This window comes from Haemorhous mexicanus, chromosome 3 (assembly GCF_027477595.1).
Source record: "Haemorhous mexicanus isolate bHaeMex1 chromosome 3, bHaeMex1.pri, whole genome shotgun sequence".
Taxonomy (NCBI): domain Eukaryota; kingdom Metazoa; phylum Chordata; class Aves; order Passeriformes; family Fringillidae; genus Haemorhous; species Haemorhous mexicanus.
In genome coordinates this window covers 8,161,047-8,181,662 of record NC_082343.1, presented here as the reverse complement: position 1 = coordinate 8,181,662, position 20,616 = coordinate 8,161,047, and the positions used below count along the sequence as shown (strand labels likewise).

At 44.9% G+C, this 20,616-nt stretch overlaps 1 protein-coding gene across 1 annotated transcript; it reads left to right on the top strand.

The window, feature by feature from the left end:
- The first annotated feature begins 2,249 nt into the window (after positions 1-2,249).
- Positions 2,250-19,791, top strand: ACBD3 (acyl-CoA binding domain containing 3). Its single transcript, XM_059840701.1, has 8 exons — positions 2,250-2,523; positions 9,673-9,814; positions 10,841-10,981; positions 11,709-11,867; positions 13,250-13,424; positions 15,724-15,916; positions 16,588-16,872; positions 17,708-19,791. The coding sequence occupies exons 1-8, from the start codon at positions 2,265-2,267 to the stop codon at positions 17,917-17,919; spliced, it is 1,566 nt and encodes a 521-aa protein (XP_059696684.1). The 5' UTR covers positions 2,250-2,264; the 3' UTR covers positions 17,920-19,791.
- Positions 19,792-20,616: the final 825 nt, after the last annotated feature.

The following is a 20,616-nucleotide window of genomic DNA, read 5'->3' as shown; positions in this document are numbered from 1 at the left end:
AATTCAAAATTTTCTTCTAGAAAAATGTTTCATCATTTGTCATTATGTGTTCCCAGACCAGGACTTCCTGACTCCCCCCAAGATTTAAACTTCCATTTTTTGCTAAAATACCATCTCACAGCTACTCCCCTTCCTACACCTGAAGAACTTCACCCAGACACAGCTCTATCAGAGACACCTTGCTCTGACTCTGCAGCTGGGACCTCTCCAAGTTTATGGTGCCCTTCGTGGAGGAAGCTGCTCTGCTGGTGTCAGTAGAACTTCAGCTTCTCGTACTCTGAGGATGCATTTTAAGGATAAAGAATTCAGTTTCTTAAAGCAGGAACTATGAATTAAAGTGTAGAATTGATGCCAAGAGAAAATATTTATGAAGTGCTTACTCCTCCAGCCAAGAAGGAAATGTGTCAGACCAAAACTTTAAAAACTCAAATTTCAATAGAAGTGATTTATAAATTAACTATCAAATGTTAAAGTGAAGCTGGCTGTGGTGCTGAAGTGACAGACCTGTAAGGCAGGGTGCAGGCTTGTTTGAGGAGATAAAATCATCTGTTCTGTTGTTACGTTTGTTAGGTAGCACCAAATAGTCAGTAGAGAGAACTGTGTGCTCTGGAGAGCTCCAGCCAACAAAAGGGGATGGTGCAGCCTCATTTTGCAGTCTTTGGCAGGAAAAAAAAGCTACAGGGTGTTAGGTTCATTCCTCAATAAAGAAAAATGCTAATGAAGAGGCTACAAAGGATTTCCAGTTTCCAAATTTATTTTGAAGCTTAGGTGACTCATCATCCAAACCAAATTCTGCCCCATGTGTAGTAAACAGTGCCTTGAGTGGCATTGTCTCCCAAGAAATACTAACTGGAAATGAAGTCATTTAATTTAAAGCTTTACATTTCTTGTCAAGAAATGTATTTCATTGTCCCTTTCACCCAAAGGCTTCTAAGCACTTTGTAAGTGTGAAAATGAAATTTCTTCAACATTCCTGAGAGATCAACAGATGGATCCAAAGCCACTTTGAACGGCAGACAAACTAGGCAGTGTGACAAACTTCAGGGGATAACCCTAGAAGGGGGCACAGGCTTTGGGGAGACCCCAGAGACTCCCACCCCCTTGAGTTTCAGGAAGCTGCAGAGGTGTGGAGTTGTCTTCTTTAGCATTGGCTTCATGAACCACCTGGCAGGGATGTGCCACTTCCCAGACATGCAGCCTGAACCGTGGTTTGGCTGAGAAATGTGACCAGAGGCACTCCATGCTAACACAGTCTCTCTCAAAATCCTGCAAGCAAGATTGTGTGAGCTGGGAATAAACCTCTGCAGCCGTGCATGGCAGCGACTCTCAACCCTTCCGCAGCACACCATAATAGTATTATTGTAAGCAGTGTTTCACGGTCACAAGGGAATGAGCTAATTGCAGACACAGCTCTTGGAGAAGTAATTGCCTTGTGCTCTTTTTACCCTTCTCTGGCTCATTTCTTTCCTCTCCTGCGTGACTGAGGCCTGAAGCATGATTTCTGAGAGAGGAGGACAAGAGGTCAGCGTCAGACCCCCACACCACCTTCCAGCTGGACCAAAAGGCTTTTACAGAATCATAGAATTGTCTCGGTTGGAAGGGACCTTGTCCAACCCCCTGCCAAAGCAGGGTCACCTGGAGCAGGTGACACGGAACTCTTCCAGGTGGGGTCTGAATGTCTCCAGAGAGGGAGACTCCATGGCCTCCCTGGGCAGCTGTTCCAGTGCTCTGCCACCCTCAGAGCAAAAGGTTGAGGTGGAACTTCTTGTGTTATAATTTACGGCCATTGCTCTACATCCTGTCACGGGCACCACCCAAAGTCTCCGCACTTTCAGATATTTTTATGCATTAATGAGATTCCCTCTCAGTCTCGTCTTCTCCAGACTTAACAGGCCCATCTCCCGCAGCCTCTCCTCACGAGGGAGATACCGCTGTTGACGAACCATTATCAACCAAACATCCCAGAAGCGCGGACAGGGCGCCCAGCGGCGGCTCCCGCGGACACTCACGGCCCCGGGACTGCCGGGTTGCGGCAGCCCAGTCCCCGGAGCAGGCAGGGCCCCTGAGGGGAGGGACGAGCCGGCCACCAGCCCCAACCCCTGCCCGGTGCCTGCCGGGGCCCGGCTGCCGCGGGGCGGGGCGGGGCGGGGCCGCGGGCGGGCCCGGAAGATCCGGGTCGGAGGGGACGGGAAGTCGGGACGTGGCCGCCGCAGCGGAGCAGGAGGCGGAGGGCGGGTGGGAGGCGGCGGAGGAGGAGGAGGAGGATGGCGGCGGTGCTGAGCTCGGACCGGCTCGAGGTCTCGGTGGACGGGCTGACGCTGAGCCCCAACGCCGAGGTGCCGCCGTGCGAAGCGCGGCCGGCGCTGGGCGAGCCGGCGGCGGGGCGGGGCCGAGCGGGGCCCGGCTCCCCGGGCGCGGCGGAGGCCGGCGGCGAGGCGGCGGAGGAGGCGGCGCTGAGCCTGGAGCGGCGCTGGGGCTTCGCGCTGGAGGAGCTCTACGGGCTGGCGCTGCGCTTCTTCAAAGGTGAGCCCGGCCCGCACCGGCCCCCAGAACCGGGGCAGCTACCGGCACCGGGGACCCCCGGGCGGCATCGCCCTGCGGGGTCAGGCCGAGCTCCCGCTGCCCCGAGAGCTGCGGGGGGCGGCCGCAGGAGGGCTCGGTGTGCCGGCGGCCCGCGGGATGCGCTTTGCCTAGTGCCGGACGTGAGCCGGGCCGGGAGCAGTGGCTGCCCCGGGGCGCGGTGTGGCACGGCCGGGGGTGGGTGTGCGGCACCCCGCCTGAAGCCGGAGCTCCGTGCCGGTGGCACGGCTAGGGGAAGCTCGCGGAGGTGGGCGAGGAGCGCTCGCCGTGAGCGGTGCCGCGCCTGCTGCCGGCCCGGATCGTGGCCGGAGGTGCCGTGCCCTCTCCTCTGCATGCCAGCTCCAGGGCTGGCTTTGTTGCTCCAGGACCAGAGGACACAGCCTTGAGCTGTGCCAAGGGAAGTTCAGGTTGGACATTACGAAGAATTTCTGCGCATAAAGGGGGGTTTGACAATGGAATGCGCTGCCCAGGAGGTGGTGGTGTCACCGTCAGTGGAGGTGTTTAAGGAAAGAGTGGATGTGGCACTCAGTGCCATGATCTGGTTGACACAGTGGTGTTGGGTCGAAGTTGGACTCGATGGTCTCAGAGGTCTTTTCCAGCCTAAGTGATGCTATGATTCTGTGTGCCACCATGACCCCAGCAGGCAGCTGTGAAATACCGAGGCTGTAGACCTGGAGTGCTTTTGCTGGGATCCCCTGCAGTCAGGTTTGCTTCTGTGGGCAAATGGATGTACCTTGCCACACTCCTTTCCTCCGGAGGGAGAAGTGGCTGTGGGGTTTTGGGGAAGAGCTGTGCTCACTACATTGAGCACATTTTGGGGGAAGAGCTGTGCTCACTACATTGAGCACATTTTGGGGGAAGAGCTGTGCTCACTACATTGAGCACATTTTGGGGGAAGAGCTGTGCTCACTACATTGAGCACATTTTGGGGGAAGAGCTGTACTCACTACATTGAGCACATTTTGAGGGAAGAGCTGTACTCACTACATTGAGAACCTGTGTCGCTCCTGTGGCTTTCAGGCAGACACTGCTTCAGGTGGAGCAGGGAGTCCAGCCTCATGCCTGCCCTAGGGAAAGCAAGCTGTGCACTTGGAAAGGTCAGTCTTGTGGCAGTCAGTTGTGAGATGACCTCCCAGGGAGGCTGCCTCCTCTAAGGGCAAGCACTTGCTGGCAGGTGGAGGCACTGCTGGAAGGACAAAGCTGTCTTTCTTCACATTTCCTGACCTACACCTGGTAGTTGTTAGGAGCTGTAAGGCTCTAAGCAGTTTTCTTTAGCTCTGGTTCTTTGACTCTGTTCTGATGCCCTTCCACAAAGTTATTTTGTTAGCATGCTAATATACAGAGGTGTTATTTTTTTTAAGCTGTAAAAAACATGAGGGATCATAAGATCTTATGGTTTTCTTCCTCCTGTATCAGAGCTTATCAGGTTGTGGAAGCATTGTACTCAAAGTCTCTTTCTTCTTTCTGTAAAAGAAGTTGCTTGAAAGAGTTCTGGTTGTGTTTAATGATGCAGAAAGGAAGGTCTCTGCAGCAGCAAATTCCTTGTCTTGGTCTGCTGTGGTCTTTTTCTGTCTGGGGTTGAATATTCTGTGGGAACCTGTTTTCACGGTGTGAACTTGTGTTTACAGTGCAGAAGTTACATGTTACATTCATGCTGTGAATGACTTTATCTATATTGTTGCTATGTAGCAATAACCCATATCTATTATATCACATTTTAACAGAATTTATGTTCTGGCTTTATCTCCTCTCTAATGATGAAGTCTCTGGGGTGTTACTTGTGTGTAGGTGCCAGTTCCTTCCCTTGTGTTCTCTTAGCAATGATTTTTTTTTTTGTTGCTGTTCTTTTTAATCAAAACTTCATATCAACATGTTTCAGCTTACTCCTGCTCCTTTTTTAACCTTCTGCAATTTCTTGTAACTCATGGTTGTGCTCATAAGATGAGAATTTTCCCCATTCAGTTGTGTTGTCATTCTTTCCAGTGAAAACCTTGTTTCTCTATCCTTGTGGCTGGAATAACTCACACAAAGTCATTGCCCATCATTTCATCTGTAGATTTTTTCCTAAAAGTGACATAACACAAAGATTTTTATTTATAAATCTGATGGGGAGCTACAGGAGCTTGCAATACTTTGGTTACTGATTCTGCCAGCTTGTTCTATATCTGCACAGCTCCAAAAATAAGTGGTCTCGTTTCCAAATTATTTTCATGCTGTCAGAGCAACTGTGGGAGTGGGCACGCTTGGTTAGCAGCCCTGTGCATGCCAAGGAGCAAACAGGGATTCCTCCTGTGCTTCAAGAGAAAACAGATCTGTTTGAAGGGTGGCCCATCCTAATAGGTCAGTGCTGAGATCTTGTTTCTGACTATTCTTATGAAAACTATGCTGGTGGTTAAGAAGCTTTTTTTCTGCTTCAGTGTGCAGCCCAAGCTGTCTGTAACTCTTGGGGTACTTTTGTCCAAGAGAACTTGAATCTGATCAAAATACTTTGAGATTTGCTTATTTCAGCGACTGCTGACACTTGTCAGTGGTGGCATACTGCAGGTAACAGAGTTGCTCAGAGACAAGGCAGGGTGAGAGTGTGTATAAACAATGAGCAAAACACAACAGAAACTAGGCTAGGATATTAAAGAGGCTCAAAAGCTACTTTATTCTGTCTCTGATAAAGACAAATCTAAAGCAGATCTAAAATGCTCGACCCTGGGTCACTTTAGCTGTCAGGCCTTAGGCTGTGCAGGAGATGTGCACTATCTTTTTTTTTTTCTTTTTTTTTTTTTTAAGATTCATAATGGCTTGTGAAGAGAGCTTTTCAGAATAACAGAGGCATAGAAAATAAATGGTAACAGTGTTCCAGTCCATTTTTCTGTGGGAAACAAGAGCCTTCTTTCCCTTATGCACTCTTTCCCTTCCTGCTCTGTTAAGCCTAGTGCAGGTCAAGCAGCACTTTGGCTGCCATTAAGAAGCTGCTCCACTGTGCTGGATCCAGTGTGCAGTGGAGAGCAGTCATGTTACAGTCATTGTACATTTCTTTGTCTCTAGGACTGCCTGTAATTGTGAGCCCTGGGGCATCTGGCACAGCAGAAGTGTCTCTGATGGCTTCCTCTGCTTGCTGAGCTGGTATGAGTTGTGCCAGTGAAGGTAACCTGTTCAAGCTCTCTCCTGAAGCAGGAGAGGGTGGCTTGCATAGCTCTGCCAGCAAATCTCTCCCAGGATCAGCCTGGCTTTGTTGTTTTCCACATCCTGTCATTGAAATACCATTGCACCCAACCTTCAATATATGACAGTCCCTGAAGTGTTCATGCACTGTCTAAAGTGATTTGCAGTGCAGCACATCTGAGCAGTCAGTACACAAACCATATCATTTTGGTATCTAAAAGCTCTCCTGGAATGTTAAGTACTCTAATTTTCCTTGACTGCTCTAAGTTATTTCCTCTTATCCTAACAAGAATGCATCTTCAACCTCAGCAGAACATCTTTCTCAATTAATTGTTTGACCTCTTTTTTTGAGCACTAATTTGATGGTATGATTGTAATTCATAAGTTAAGTAGGCTCTTGTTGTCAAGAATATGAAAACCCCTATAATGCATCTACATTTGTGAAGTTGAGCTTTGATCATATTTAATTGGAAGGGCGAGTCAGTAATTCTTCTGTGGAGGCAGGACACACTTTCAGGAGAGGAGGATTAGGAGTGTAAGGGTGAACTGGGCTCTGCAGGCAGTAGTTCAGTCCTCACACTTCTCAGTTTTGGTCTAGCTCATTAAAACGTTGCAAATGAATAGAATTAACATGTGACTTCTGCTTTTAAAAGCTATGAGGTGAAAAATCACCCTTCACAAATTGTTTTCTAGCTGCTTCTGGATAACTCAGTGCTATCCCAATGGAATTAGGCATTTAAAGTGGGCACAGTAGGTGAAGTTGGAGTGCAAGGTGTAGCATGGTGTGCTGTGTTTCTAATGGGGAAAAAAATCTGAAATTACAGAGCAGTAACAGTATCTTGCACAATGCAATCTCTTAAGCATATCTCTTAAACTCCTTTGTGTCTAAATTGGTGGGCTTTTATCAATCCATGTCAATAATACAGTGCCACACAGTGACATAAGCCCCACACATTACTAGTGACAGCTTCATCTTGCTGTTGTGCTTGAAAACCGAGCATCTTCCTGGCCTTGTTGGGTCAGGGATCCCAGTGGCATAGGGAAGGTTGTGCAGCTGCTGTATCACTGCTGTGCATTTGGATTTTTCAGCCTGTTCCCTGGAGCTCTTTGATGTTCTTCCACTTCCCCCAGCTGTGTGAGGTGTGTGGGTAATGCCTGCTCAAATGGCGCCTTCACGGATGCTTGGATACATTTGGCACTTCTGCTTGTCTAGACACACTAATGCTCTTTTTGGCATATTTGACTCTGCAGATGAATTCAGGTCCTCTGGTTCAGTAAAACACCAACAATTCCTGGTCTTTGGGGTGATTATACAGTGTGGTTTATGCTGTAGAGCTGGACTGCAAAGTAGTTAGTATGAAACGTAACTTCACTGTCTGACTGGCTGCAAGTGTTTTTCTGATACTTTGCTTCTGAGCTACATTATCTAAAAGTCACTGAAAGCTTGTCTTGTGTTTTTCTCCTCTGTCTTTTCCCCTCTCTTATTTAGCTTGCTTGTTGTTCTCCCCTTGGGCCACCATTCTTTGTAAATGCAGATTTTGGCTTCTCACAGTAATTAGGGCATGAGGTCTGACTTCTCTGTTCTGTGAAAATGCAGATGTGCTGTGCATTGCATGGGAAATGAAGGTTTTCCACTCTAACTCTGATCAGGAATGAGTTCGAATACAGATGATGATACCTGGCTTAGGTAGCAGTTTAGTACAGCAAATAGCTGTGTGTTTTGCCAGACAGAGGTAGGTACACAGGTTGTGAAAAGTTAACTGTGCTAGAGGGACCCCCTGAGAATCACGCTTTGCTCAGAAGCCTGGCAAAATTTCAGTGCACTGCCTTTGTCAATTGACTTGCTTTGTAGCACAATGCCCCAGGTTATTAAGTATTATTTCAAAGTAGTGCTGTTTACTGGGGCTAATGGAAGTGCTGGTTACCTAATAAGTAAATTCTGAGTTGAGTGTAAAGTGTGAAGAGTTGAGGAAAAGCCAAAGGGCTCTTTGGTACGCCTGAGAGCAAGAGTTGAAAGCTCACCAGAACAGGGTGATTTGAATCCCTGAAGGATCACAGACTTGGGATGGGAAGGGGCTGCTGGGGATTGTCAGATTCAGCCCTCCTTTTCAGTTCAGGCTTCATGACACTGTCTCTCCTTGGATTTTGAACATCTTCAGTCATGGAGGCTTAAAAACTTCTTAGGCCCATCAGTTCCAGTGCTTGATTACTCTCAGTTTAGAAAACAAAACCAACAACATTAAGAAAACCCCAACAACTTCAAACAAACAAAACAAAACCCCATAAAAATGCTCAAGTGTTATTTCTTATACTTCAGTTTGTGTCAGCTGCCTCTTGTCCTTTCATTGTGCACACAGATTAAACTCTGGTTCAGTTTTTACATCCCCCCCATTTTGTACCCCACCAGATATTTTGGAAGTAGATATTTTTGGGGAGAAATGCTTCTGTTTTTGAAGCTGGCAGTTATATTTGCTGCAAGGTTGTGTGACACTGGGACAAGAGCAAATACTTGAAATTCTGCAACAGTGATGTGGACTTCTAGGAATGGATAATAAGTAATTAAATATTTGCCTTTCTTATGGTTTGATTGTGGCTTCAAATAAATGGCATGCATGTAGTAGTTCCTTTTGATGTTTCAGCTAAGTCCAGCCATGTACTGAACTTTGTCTGTCAAAAATAGAATGTCTTGCTGTGACCTACGAGCACTTTCCCACTAGGATTGTGTCTGATTTCCAGAAGTATTTGCTCTGAGTTTTTCAATACTGTAGCAGGGGTATTTTCCTTACTCTCTAGTTCTAAGATTCACTTCTTTTCCTGTTAAAAACTGTTCACAAGTGTCAGCCAAGCATTTTGCAGTATGTGTCAGCCTGAAATTTAGGTGTGGCCTGTTCAGTTTGGGGCTGTAAACACCTTGCTCTGAAGGAGAACTGGGAATGAGTGGCAGCTTTGTCTCCAGCTCCCAGTTACCTGGAGAGCAGTGCAGTCATGGGAAGTGACTTTTACCTCTGGTAGCAGCTTCCTCATTTCTCCTTCCAAAAGGAGATGGTGCTTATTTATTTGTTTTCCTGTTTGAGAAAAATGTCTTTTTCTTAATGAGCAGTGTAGTCACACACAGCAATGCCTGTTTCTTTGATTTGTTTTGACAATTTCAATGTGTTGAGGTAAATCCTAGCTGACTGATTCACATATCATTTTAAATCAATGCAAGTATCTTCTTTCCAGTGAAAGCATGGTGGGATCCAACTGGGAATGCTCCAGAAGATTGCCACTGGAGCATTTTCAGGCTTATGTTGCCTTCTTATTGTCAGAGTTCATTGTATGTGTTGGAGCTGATGGAGTCAGCTGCAAGGCTTTCCCTTGTGAGGGGCTGTTCCAGCTGCCTTGGCCAAGGGCAGCAGTTGGATTCTCTGAAGGAAAAATCTCCTTGACTCTTAATTTTTGCTCTCTGCAGCTCTTCTTGCCTTCAACCTTGGTAGTTCTGCTTTCAGCAGTGAGAAGAGCATGAAAGGAGAGCAGTTTATAAGTCTAACATCATGTCTTTCTTTGTGGAAATCCTTCCTATGCACACCAGAGTAGACTTGGCAGACACATTTGAATTCAGTTAAGGGTTTTAAATATTTTGGAGATACAGATCCATATGGTGTGATGTTCAACAAATTAATGTAAATATCTATGTGATGACTGGCTGTAGATAGTGGGATGCAAAGCACTCCACTCTGAAGTTTTCATTAGCTGAAGTAGATGTGTTTCTTCTGGACAGATCTATATTATAAATAGAACTGACTTAATTTGTCCAACCTTTTGTCATTCAACTTTTTTTTTTCTCTTTTTTTTATGGTGGAAATCATGGTAATGGTTATGAAACATACTCATTCATATTCTGTGCTTAATTAATCACAACAGTAAAAATTTCTTTATTTTTTTTTTCCCCTACAGAAAAAGATGGCAAAGCCTTTCATCCAACATATGAAGAAAAGCTCAAACTTGTGGCACTGCACAAGCAGGTTCTGCTGGGACCTTACAACCCTGACACTTGCCCTGAAGTTGGATTCTTTGATGTGCTGGGGAATGATAGAAGGTAAAAGAGCTGTTGCTTTTGTTGGTCTTAACTCTGCTTTTCCTGTGAGGAGATAGCATCATCCAATTTCTACAAGTGTGTGGGTTATCTCAAGTGGAAAGTCAAAGTGGCCTCTTCAAATACATGTAAGAAGTGTGAGTCACAGTTCAGTACAGGAACTAACAGAAGATTATTGGGTGGTTTGTTTTTTTTTCAACCACACTAGAGGCTGCTCTGCTGACAGTCCAGTTTCTCTTAGCAGTTTAAGATGCAGGCCCATGTTTCATCCAAACTCCACACCATGGCTACAGCAGGCCAAGGCTTTTGCCAGTGGTAGAAGCGTTCATCACAGCTTGTCCTAACACCAAAGCTAATTTCTGAAGTCAGAAAATTAAAACCTGGTGCATTCAAACCCTGAGTAAATCTTTTATGAGACCTGGGAAGTCTCAGGTATGTCTCCTGTGTTGCTTGCAGCTCAGGCTGCACTTCTCATGTTCATTGTTGCTCTTTTGAGTGTTCTAGAGTGGAGGCAATGTGCAAGACAGCAGTTGCTTCTCTGAAGTGGACCCAGTGCACTGCTTTTGCACATAAGGATGCAGCTTTTCTTAGAAAGAACGAGGCTGTTTCTTTCAACTAACTGAACTGCTGTAATCAATACTTGTTACCATGTTTGTTCATTCAGGAAAATGTATACTTTTTTTTTTTCTACCAACTAGTGTAGAAGGAGGTTAAAAAAATACTTCAGGTTCACTTGTAGCTGGGAAGTTTTTGGACAGCTCAGAATTCAAAGTATGGTTGATGGGATGTATGAAATTTCATGTAAGAGCTGAGTTATGTCTATTTGAAAGACAGAAGAAAAGAGAACATTGTGCAGGCAGAAGAGAATATTTTACTGTCTTTGGGAAGAAGTTGTTGGTTCTCTGAAACTGCAAATGATAATGTTTGGTTCCTGGTCTTCCAACTTTTTTTTATTTGCTGGGTTGTCAGTGCTCACTGCTGGCTTAAAAAGAGTTGAGTCTGTTATTTCAGCTGAATTCTCTCTCTCAGGAAGGAATGGGCTGCCCTTGGAAACATGTCAAAGCAAAAAGCTATGACAGAGTTTGTCAAGCTCCTACACAGGTGCTGCCACTTGTTCTCAACGTATGTCACTTCCCACAAGATAGAGAAAGAAGAGCAAGAAAAGAAAAGGTAACATTTGGCTGCTTTGGTGTTGGCATCTATGGAGTGTGTAACTCTTGGCCTGCAGACAGCATCAGAGCTAGCTGAGGTTGGAGTTGTCTTGGGAAGGGAAATGCTTGAAATGTAGGTGGCTGTGGTGCCATTTGATCTCTTTAAGCCTTTTTACTTTGCCAGTAATGGTTGGTTTTTTAGGAGTTTTAAGAATTTTGTTTATACTCTCATCTACTTAAGAAGAAATGCTTCACAAAATGTCTGTCCCAATATGTCTGTGGACTAAATATACAGAGAATATTAAATTGCCTGGTTTAAACTTCTCTTCTAATATGGGTTAGCAGCTTGATAAAGGCTGCCTTATTATTGCTTCCAGGTGTGATTATTAAATCATAGTATCCACATCATTATTGAACATGTGTGAAAGCTTGGAAGATGGGTTTAAAGCTTCCGGGCAATTTTTCTGCAATACAGGTGGCATAGTAACAGGTTAGCATGAATATGAAATTGTAACACAGAATTTAACCCTTGTCATGCTGCTGAGTGCAATAAAACTCTGCAATAATCTCATTTTTTTGTGTGTGTGTGTCCAGTAAGACACTTCTCCAGGCCAGTTTGTGTGTGAGGAGTTGGTACCAGACAAAAAGCCTCCCTGGGCAGGCAAAATGCAGGTTACAGCATGTTGAAAATAACTCATCCTAGGATTGCAGGAGTACTGGAATGGCTCATTGAGTGGGTGTTGCAGGAGAGAAGAGGAAGAGCGGAGGCGGCGTGAGGAGGAGGAGCGGGAGCGGTTACAAAAGGAGGAAGAAAAACGGAGGCGAGAAGAGGAGGAGAGACTGAGGAGGGAGGAGGAGGAGAGGAGGAGGATAGAGGAGGAACGACTTCGGATGGAACAGCAGAAGTGAGTAGTGGAAACAACACTTAGAAGAAAATAGCTGCCTTGCATTTGAGACAATTGGAATGTACAGTTCTAATTATATTTCATTGTTCCCATCACATCCAGATGCTGAAAACACAGATCTGACTTTGCACATGTAATATTTAAGAGAATGGTAAAGCTGTTCCACATCAGTCAGCAACTATTTTCCACCATAAAAATGTCTTTGCAGGGGATGTCTCTGAAGTAGATCCAATGATTGCTATGTAGTGGTTTTGAGAAGGGAGCAGATAATTAAACCACAAGTTTTGCTGCTTGTTTAACGTGGTGAGAGCCAGAGGAGTGTAAGAGACAGATATAAATTTATATATACAATAGAAAGTGTTGCACAGTGCTAAGTAACAAGTGTGGTATGCCTTGAAGTTGAGAGGGTTTTTCACATGAATGGGAGCTGTGTATTAAGTGGTCATAGCAGGTTACAAAGATAAAGAGTTTAGACAGAAAAGGAATGTGGGTACCAAGTGTATCTAAACTGGTCATAGCTTGCTGAAAAGCAGTAAATCCTGCTCTTTGGGATATTAGACCAGTCTAATACTGATGCTTTAGAACGTGATTTTTGGGGATGGAAGAAGAGCGAGAAGGAAAGAATTTTTCTTGCAATTGTGTGATACTTCTTCCTTCCTCTGAAACACTGGTAGCTGGTCACTGATGGACGTAGCATGAGACAGGCCCTTGATCTCTCTTGCCATTTAGCCATAGGATTTCTGTTAGTTCTTTGGAGAGAGGAGAAAAACAGCCTGTGTATATGTAATCCATGTGTTCCTCCTGAAGTTTCAGTAATTGAGTTTACTGGAGATGCAGATGCCCCATCTGGCAGCATTTTTTTGTTGTTGTTGTTCCTGAATGAGGCCACTGTCAGTCATGTTTTTCGTGTTTGTTTGCATACTGACCAGGAAAACTAAGATAGTTATGAGGTGTGTTTTTCTTAGATTCACCAAAAAGCATTGGTGTGCTGTGCCACAGCAGGTTTGTTCCTATAGAGGGTCTGCTGGAAGGATGGCTTCTGGAAAAAGCATATGTGGGTTTTTTCCTTTGCTTGTTTGAGAAATTTAGTCATGTGGGTTTTGGGTAGCACTGCCTCTTCATCAGACTACAGATTGAAATTATGGTTGTTTTAACATCTGATGTTTCCAAACAACGGGTAAAAAACGTTGCTCCCTTCTTTAGGCAAAACTTTTTTTAGGCAAAACTCACAGCTGGGTTCCGGTCCATTCGGTAGATTCATTTTAACTGGGTTTTGCAGAATGGAATGAAGTGCTGTGAGTGGCCTCAGAGGCAGCTCAGTGCAGGGGTTTCCCAGTGCCTGAGCTGTGGGTGAGGCTGTGTGTGCTCCCCGTGCTGTGCAGGCAGCAGATCATGGCAGCGCTGAACTCGCAGACGGCCGTGCAGTTCCAGCAGTACGCGGCGCAGCAGTACCCCGGCAACTACGAGCAGCAGCAGCTCCTCATCCGCCAGCTCCAGGAGCAGCACTACCAGCAGTACATGCAGCAGCTCTACCAGGTGCAGCTGGCACAGCAGCAGGTATGGCTGGGCAGCCTGGGCTCTGTGTCCCTGGGAACCTGGGCTCTGTGTCCTGGCTGTCACAGGGATACATTAACTTGTCTGCTGTTATCTCCTTGGCAGAAAGATAATTGGCACAGAGGGAGCTACCCTGCTAGTGACTAATGCTGCTTCAGATTCAAACACCAAAGCCCCTTTATTTGTTTCATCTTTTGGAGTGGTTTTCTGAAGCAGCTGTTAATTAAGAAAACACTAAGCATTCTTTACTAATGACTTGGTTCAATATAATTATTAGAGATGAAATGTGAGCTGCTCTGCTGCAGCACTGGTGATGTGTGTGTGTAATTTAATGACACACCAGTGCCTCTGAGCATGAACAGATATTGTATTTGCAGGGAATGCCCTGATGAAGGCAGGAATGATGCATTTGACTCTTATGTTTTTAGAAGGTTAATTTATTACTTTATAATACTATATTAAAGAATACTATACTATGCTAAAGAATAAAAAAAATACTTACTGAATGCTAAAAAGATAATAATAAAACTTGTAACTCATTTTAGAATCCTAACACAGCTTAGTACAAATTACTAACAGTTAATAACTAATAATAACTAATAACTTACAGTTAATACTTACAGTACTAATAACTTACAGCTGATGAGTTAAAACAACTCTCACTAAAAACTAATTAAACAATTTCCTGTAAGTAAACAATTTCTAAACACATTTTACACATGAACACAGCACCAAAAAAAACAGATAATTTTTTTTTCTCTAAAACTTCTCAGCTTCCCAAGAGAAAAATCCTAAACAAAAAAAAATTAAAAAAAAAAAAAATACCAGAAACAGACCTCTTGAGGTGACTATCCTGAAGATCAGTGCACATGCAGCACTGTAGCATCACTTCTGGCTTGGAGGTTGCTTCTCCCTGCCAGCCTGAGCACTGCTGACTTCTCTTTCCTTCTGCTCCTATTGCCTGACTTCATCACATACTAATACCTGATGAAGTTGCTTCCCTGCATTCAGCTGCTCATGACTTGGGTGGGAGGACAGGCTCTAGCTGCCAGCCTGAGCTGTGTACTTGAGCTGAAGATCTACAGTTCAGTAACTGATTTCCTGCTAAGTCATTTGTGTTTTGTGGAGGCTGATGCTCTCAGTAATGTCCAAGGAAGGGAGCCATGTGAACCTCATGAAGTTCAACAAGGTCCCTCATCCCACGAAGTGTTCATGGACAGGTTTGATGGAGCTTTGAGCAGCCTGGTCTAGTGGAAGGTGTTCATTCCTATGGCAGGGGTGTGGAACTGGATCTTTATACCTCCCTTCTAAGCCAAACCACGCCTGGATGGAGCTGAGGTGGTGTAGGAAAGTCAGAGACTTTGTGCCCTGTTATAATTACTCTTTGGGCTTCCCTCATGTAGCTTCTGTAACACTTCTGAGGAGTACTTTATTTGGATGCCTGTGAGTCAGGTGCACTGGGATCTGTTAGTGCAGTTAGGAAGTGCTGATCTCCCTACAGATCAGCTTCTGGTGCAATTAATCTTGGAAAGCCTGTGTGCAATAGTTACATAGAAAAGTTCACACCAGCTTTCTCTCAGTGCACAAAACTGCCGTAGTAGAGAGTGAAATCTGAACAGCATCTGTGCAAGTGGCTTAAATTTGAAATCTTAACTGATATTTTTCTATGTTGTCTTCATATTCCTGCAGGATACCTATATTCCATTTGCTCGTCAAAATCTTGTGATGATTAGACAGTGCCTTTAGAGTGGCACTGTCACTATCTGTCCCCCCAAAAAAGCCTGTGTTGTCTCTCTGAGCAGGTACAAGGGACAGGGAGGTTACTCAAGAGAGTTCTCTGTTTGACTCATAAATTGGCAAGTAGCTCATAGACCTTCAGTAGTCAGCTCTTCTTAGACCTGGATGAGCTCAGGCTAGATGGAACCCTTCCAGCCAGCAAAACAAAACAAAAAAAACCCAGCAAACAAGTCACACTTCCAACTTTGATAGAAATATTATGGAAATGAAAAACTTCCAAAGTTAAGTGCAAGAGTTTGGTGTACCATAATTAATTTGAAAGTTGAATTTTTTTTTTTTGTTCAGGCTGTATCCACCAGCCTAGAACCAAGTGATTTCCCATCCCTTGGGACTGAGCAGATGTAATTGGTTAATGTGTGCTGCATCTGGTCTTTTGGGTCAAGCCCCTTGTAAGCTGAAGGGGAGGTTTTTTCTTTAAATTGTCTTTATACCTTCTGCTGGAAGGTATAAAACTGGCATCTTGGGAGGGTTTGGTTGTTTTTGACTTAAATTCCTGTTGTTTTAGGCAGCCTTACAGAAGCAGCAGGATGCAGTGGTGGCAGCAACAGGGACACCCCTGACTACTGCATCAAAGGTGAATAGCCCTGCCCCAGGGGATACCCCATCCATTAATGGGCAGGCCAGTGCACATGCAGACAGCCCTGAGAAAGAGTTGGATCCAGAGGTTTTGGAAGAAGCACTGGAGAATGGACCAAAAGGTGGGACTAGCTGAATTTCTTAATTAAAAAGAAATAACACATGCCTTTCTTAGGGTTCAGGTGTCTTAAGTAGAGTTCCTGTGGTTCTTTGTTTGGCTTCATTTGCCTGTGGAAAAGCTGGGTCTGATTCCTGGGGCTGCTGTCTGTCATGGGAGGATAATATTGCATAGGCAGAGCTCAGCTTTGGGAGGGAAGAGGAAGCAGCAAAAGCATTTCAGCAAAGCTAATGGGATCCAGAACCTCCTGTCAGTTTAGACTTGAAGGAAAGGGGCATAAAAGTTCTAGCACAAAGCTGTTCTGGGCAGAAATATGCTCAGTTTTATTTGAAGTGGGTCAGAGCTGTTTAAAGATCCTTCCAGTGGAGGGTTCTGTGCAGTATAATCCTGTCACCTGTAGCAGTACTTTTGCCTTCTGAGGCTTTTGTGCATAAGCACTGTTGCTTTAAATGTGCTGGATGGGTGAACTGGTAGCATTTAGTAGTGTTTTAACTAAATTTGCACTGGTTCATACATCTTGTCAGAGCTGAAACTTGCTTCTTCTGTTAAAAAAAAATCACCTGGAAGCAGCTTTAATGCTTGGGGCCCTCAAGTGCTCCTCAAGCACACATTTAAGTATGCAGCATAAATAACTGCAACAAAGCCTAACTGGAGTATTTCCTCCCCTGTCTCCAGATTCTGTCCCAGTGATTGCTGCCCCATCCATGTGGACACGACCCCAGATCAAAGACTTCAAGGAAAAAATCCGTCAGGATGCAGACTCTGTGATCACAGTGGGCCGAGGAGAAGTGGTCACAGTCAGAGTCCCAACTCATGAAGAGGGCTCCTACCTCTTTTGGGAGTTTGCTACAGACAATTATGACATTGGTTTTGGGGTGTATTTTGAATGGACAGACTCCCCTAATACTGCAGTCAGTGTGCATGTCAGCGAGTCCAGTGATGATGAGGAGGAAGAGGAAGGTAAGCACACTAATGTCTGTGAACTGTCAGGGTTGGCGGTGAGGGAAACCCCCACTATAGTTCTTGTGTAATCTCCTGCTTCCCCTGGCTTCCATCTGGCTGCAGTCATGTTTTCAGTTTTGAATAGCAGCTGCAATAACTTCAGTCCCCTCCTTGGGTCACAGACAGGTTAAAGCAGCTGAGGCTGGGGAAATCCTTTTCCTGAGTCAGCTCTTCAGTAAACTGAAACCCAGTGGTGTGACAGAGCACAGTGGATCTGCACTCTGAAACATTGGGAACAATCCTGTCCTGCTGTTCAGGAGGTGTTTCTAGGGAGGAATTTCCTTGAGGCTGCAGCAAAACAGCCTCAGGGAGCAAGTCCTGCTAGTGGCTGGGAGACAGGTCACAGCCTTTGCCTGTGCAGGAGTCCAGCATACCATCACAGAAATGTTTTGAAATGAGCCTGTGATCTGCTTGGAAGGAGCTGCCCTGACCTAGGAAGCAGTGGCTTTTTGGGAGTCACTACCAAGCAATCTGAGCTGGTCAGTGTGGCACATCAGTGGTGGGTGATTGTGGGGCTGAAAACTAGAGTTTGGCATCTCCACACACTGACCTGGCTGTGCTGGGGAGATGGGTGTGGTGAGTTTTAGTATCAAACTGCTAAAATCCTGATAAAGTGAGCATGCTTGCTGTTCCTCCTGCTTCTGGGTGCTTCAGCCCCAACCTTGGTATGACTCCCCGTTACTCCTCTCATTCCTAAACTAACAAAGAGGGCTTTGTCCCCTAGAGATTAGTCTGACTTTCCTTCATAAAGCATCTGCCCATGTTCACTGACACCTCTTTTTTTCCCTTGCAGAAAATACTAGCAGTGAAGAAAAAGCCAAAAAGAATGCCAACAAGCCTCAGCTAGATGAAATAGTGCCTGTGTACAGACGAGACTGTCACGAAGAAGTGTATGCTGGCAGCCACCAGTACCCAGGGAGAGGAGTTTATCTTCTTAAATTTGACAACTCCTACTCTCTATGGAGGTCAAAAACAGTTTACTACAGAGTTTATTATACTAGATAAAGGTGTGGCTGTGTCTGAGGCTGGGCTGTGCAGAAGATGTCATTTTATCTGGAATTTTCTTCAAGCATAATGGATCCTTTTGAGTCTGTGTTTCATCCTGTCTGTATCTGTATGGTTTGTGTGAACTTTTAACAAGTAGACACTGGGATCTTCCTGCTCCATGACACTAATGCATATTGCATTGGGCTTAACACAGGATCTCCCTAACCTTTTTGGGGATTGGAGTCATTGGCTCCAGTGCTGAGGTCACATCCATTGCACTTGTTAAAGCCTCATGAAAAAGGGGGAGGGAGTTGCTGGCTCACTGGCTGGGTGATCTGATGTTTCCAGGTCTGGATGCCTTGAATAACTCGTTGATGGTTAATTTAAAGGTCCCATCAGTAACTGGTAGATTTGGATGCAGTTTGCTGTGTAGCAAGTTTCTCTTAACTGTAATTGAATGTCAGATTTTTTACACCATTAAAACTTGAAACTTTAAGTTTGTGCAGTTTAGAAACAAGTTGTCTCACTTCTGTCCTCATCAAAGAAGAAACATTCAGTTCCTTAAACCAGTGTAGTGTGTAAGACCAGGATGAACAACGTCCTAAAAGTACAGCAGGTAACCTCTTCTGAAGGCATGAGCTGAGTGATGTTCAAAAGTATGTGGAACTAGAAGAACCTTAATGTCTGCCCCACTGATAACCCTGGAATAAAAGTCGTATTTTGATGCAATTGACTTTGAACAGGACACAGACTACTCCTGAGTTTAATGAGGTTTTTAATGGGGTAGACTAAAAAAACTACAAGGCTACCAACTTGAAACCAGTCTTGTAAGACCTGAATACACATGTTGTGCACCTGGAGAGCAGTCAGTCACTTTGATGGAGTATGGGAGTTAATGTTGCACTAATGATGGAAATCACTGCCACTCCTTTTTAGTCTGAACTGGTGATAGTGGGGTGCAAACTTTCTGCTTTAATTGGTAGCTGTGGGCAGAAAGGCCAGGTGCACATACAGATCCTTAAGGTAGCTTTAACCTCAATTTCACATGGTTTGGTTGGGGCATTTGGTATTTCCTCAAGTGCAAAAGCAGTGCAGGTGTCCCTTGGCTTGAGGCTGCAGTAAGAATCCTCTCCCTGGGAGCCCAGGGGTGACTGTTGCAATAATGACTTGTGCAAGTGCTCTCTGCATGGGTGGTGCACCTTGTTACTGAAGGGAAATGGTTGTTTTGGGTCTCAGACCAGCTCTTGCAGTCAGGCTCCCATTGATCAGCTGCAGCATGAGCAGTTCCATGGCAAATGATGCTGGGTTGGCAGGGTTTGTGTGAATGGTCACTTTGTACATACATGATACTTTACTTTGCTCATACCAACCATGGAGATACTTCTCCTAGAGTGCTTAACTTGTCATCTTGCTTTTTGGGTCAGCAACACCTTACCAGCTTACAGCTAGTTAGTGCTGCTTTATCCAAAAACACTGTACAATGTTCTGCTCTTGTGTACATACAGTATATAAACCATGAATTTAGAAAGTACCTTGCTTTTAAAGAAAACTGTATTTAATGTAAAAAAAAAAAAGAAAAACAACAAAAAAACACAACCCTTTTAAAAAGGCAGGCACTAATATATTTCTTCTGGTCTTCAAATTACCTTTTTTTTTTTTTTTTTTGTCCATACAAAAATGTTACAACTTCTTCCTTTAAGAATATCTGTTCTTGGGAGCGGTGTTTGTTGCTTTAAATGGCAGCACTTCCTGTCATGTGTTGGATGCTAGAAATTCTACATTTTCAGAGTTTTTTTTTATTGCCTCTGGCTGTTGATAGTACAGTACAAGTGCGATTTCAAGATACCTTGAGATAGTATTTAATCCTAATTAAAAGACATTTATCTGTAATGCTGTTGGCTTTTTATTAATTTGCAAACCTTGGCATTGCTGTGTATGGCTCTGGAGCTGAGATAAGCTTGTCATCATCTCTCTCATGTTCAGAGGTTCAGCACCATGCTCACACTGTGGTCAGAGGCTCTGCCCAGGAATGTCTCTGGCTCCCTGCATGGGACCATCTGTCAGTACTGGAAGAGCCCAGCCTGAACTGCAGAGTCTCTTTGGGTTTAAGGGGGTAGCAGAAGGGGTTGGATGTGGGCAGCTGAAACATGTAAGCTCTCTCTTCCAAAAGAGTCCTGAAATTCCTCATCTGGAGGGCAAGAGACAGCACCATGCATGGTTTAGAGTGAACCAGAAGAAAAGCAAGGAGCTAGAGGCAAAAAGGCAAGTTGTGCTGAGGTTGTGTCAGTCACTTTTCACTGCTTAGCTGCTGCTGCTGCTGGTAAGCAGCTTAGCCTGGAGCTGAGGCCAGGATGTGCCCTAATTTGGTCCCAGAGTTCACCTGGGGAGCAGAATTCTCTTCAGAGAGAGCAAAGCAGGTGCTGTGCTACGAGAGGCAAGATGCTGAGAAGTTCAGTGTACCATAGTCTGGGCATGCTGCAAGCTGATTTCACACAAAATGTGCAAGTGCATTGAAAACCGAAGTAATTACAGCAGCAAGCCTGCCCCAGTGGAGCCTATTTTACCTGTCATGCATGTATAAATTCCCTTTTCCTAACTGGAAGGGAAGCACTGTGCTCCTCACAGCTCACTTTGGGCAGCTCCCTTCCACAGGAGTCGCTGTCAACACTTTGTGCAATGAATGGAGCCACTGGCAGTGGCACCAGGTGACACAAC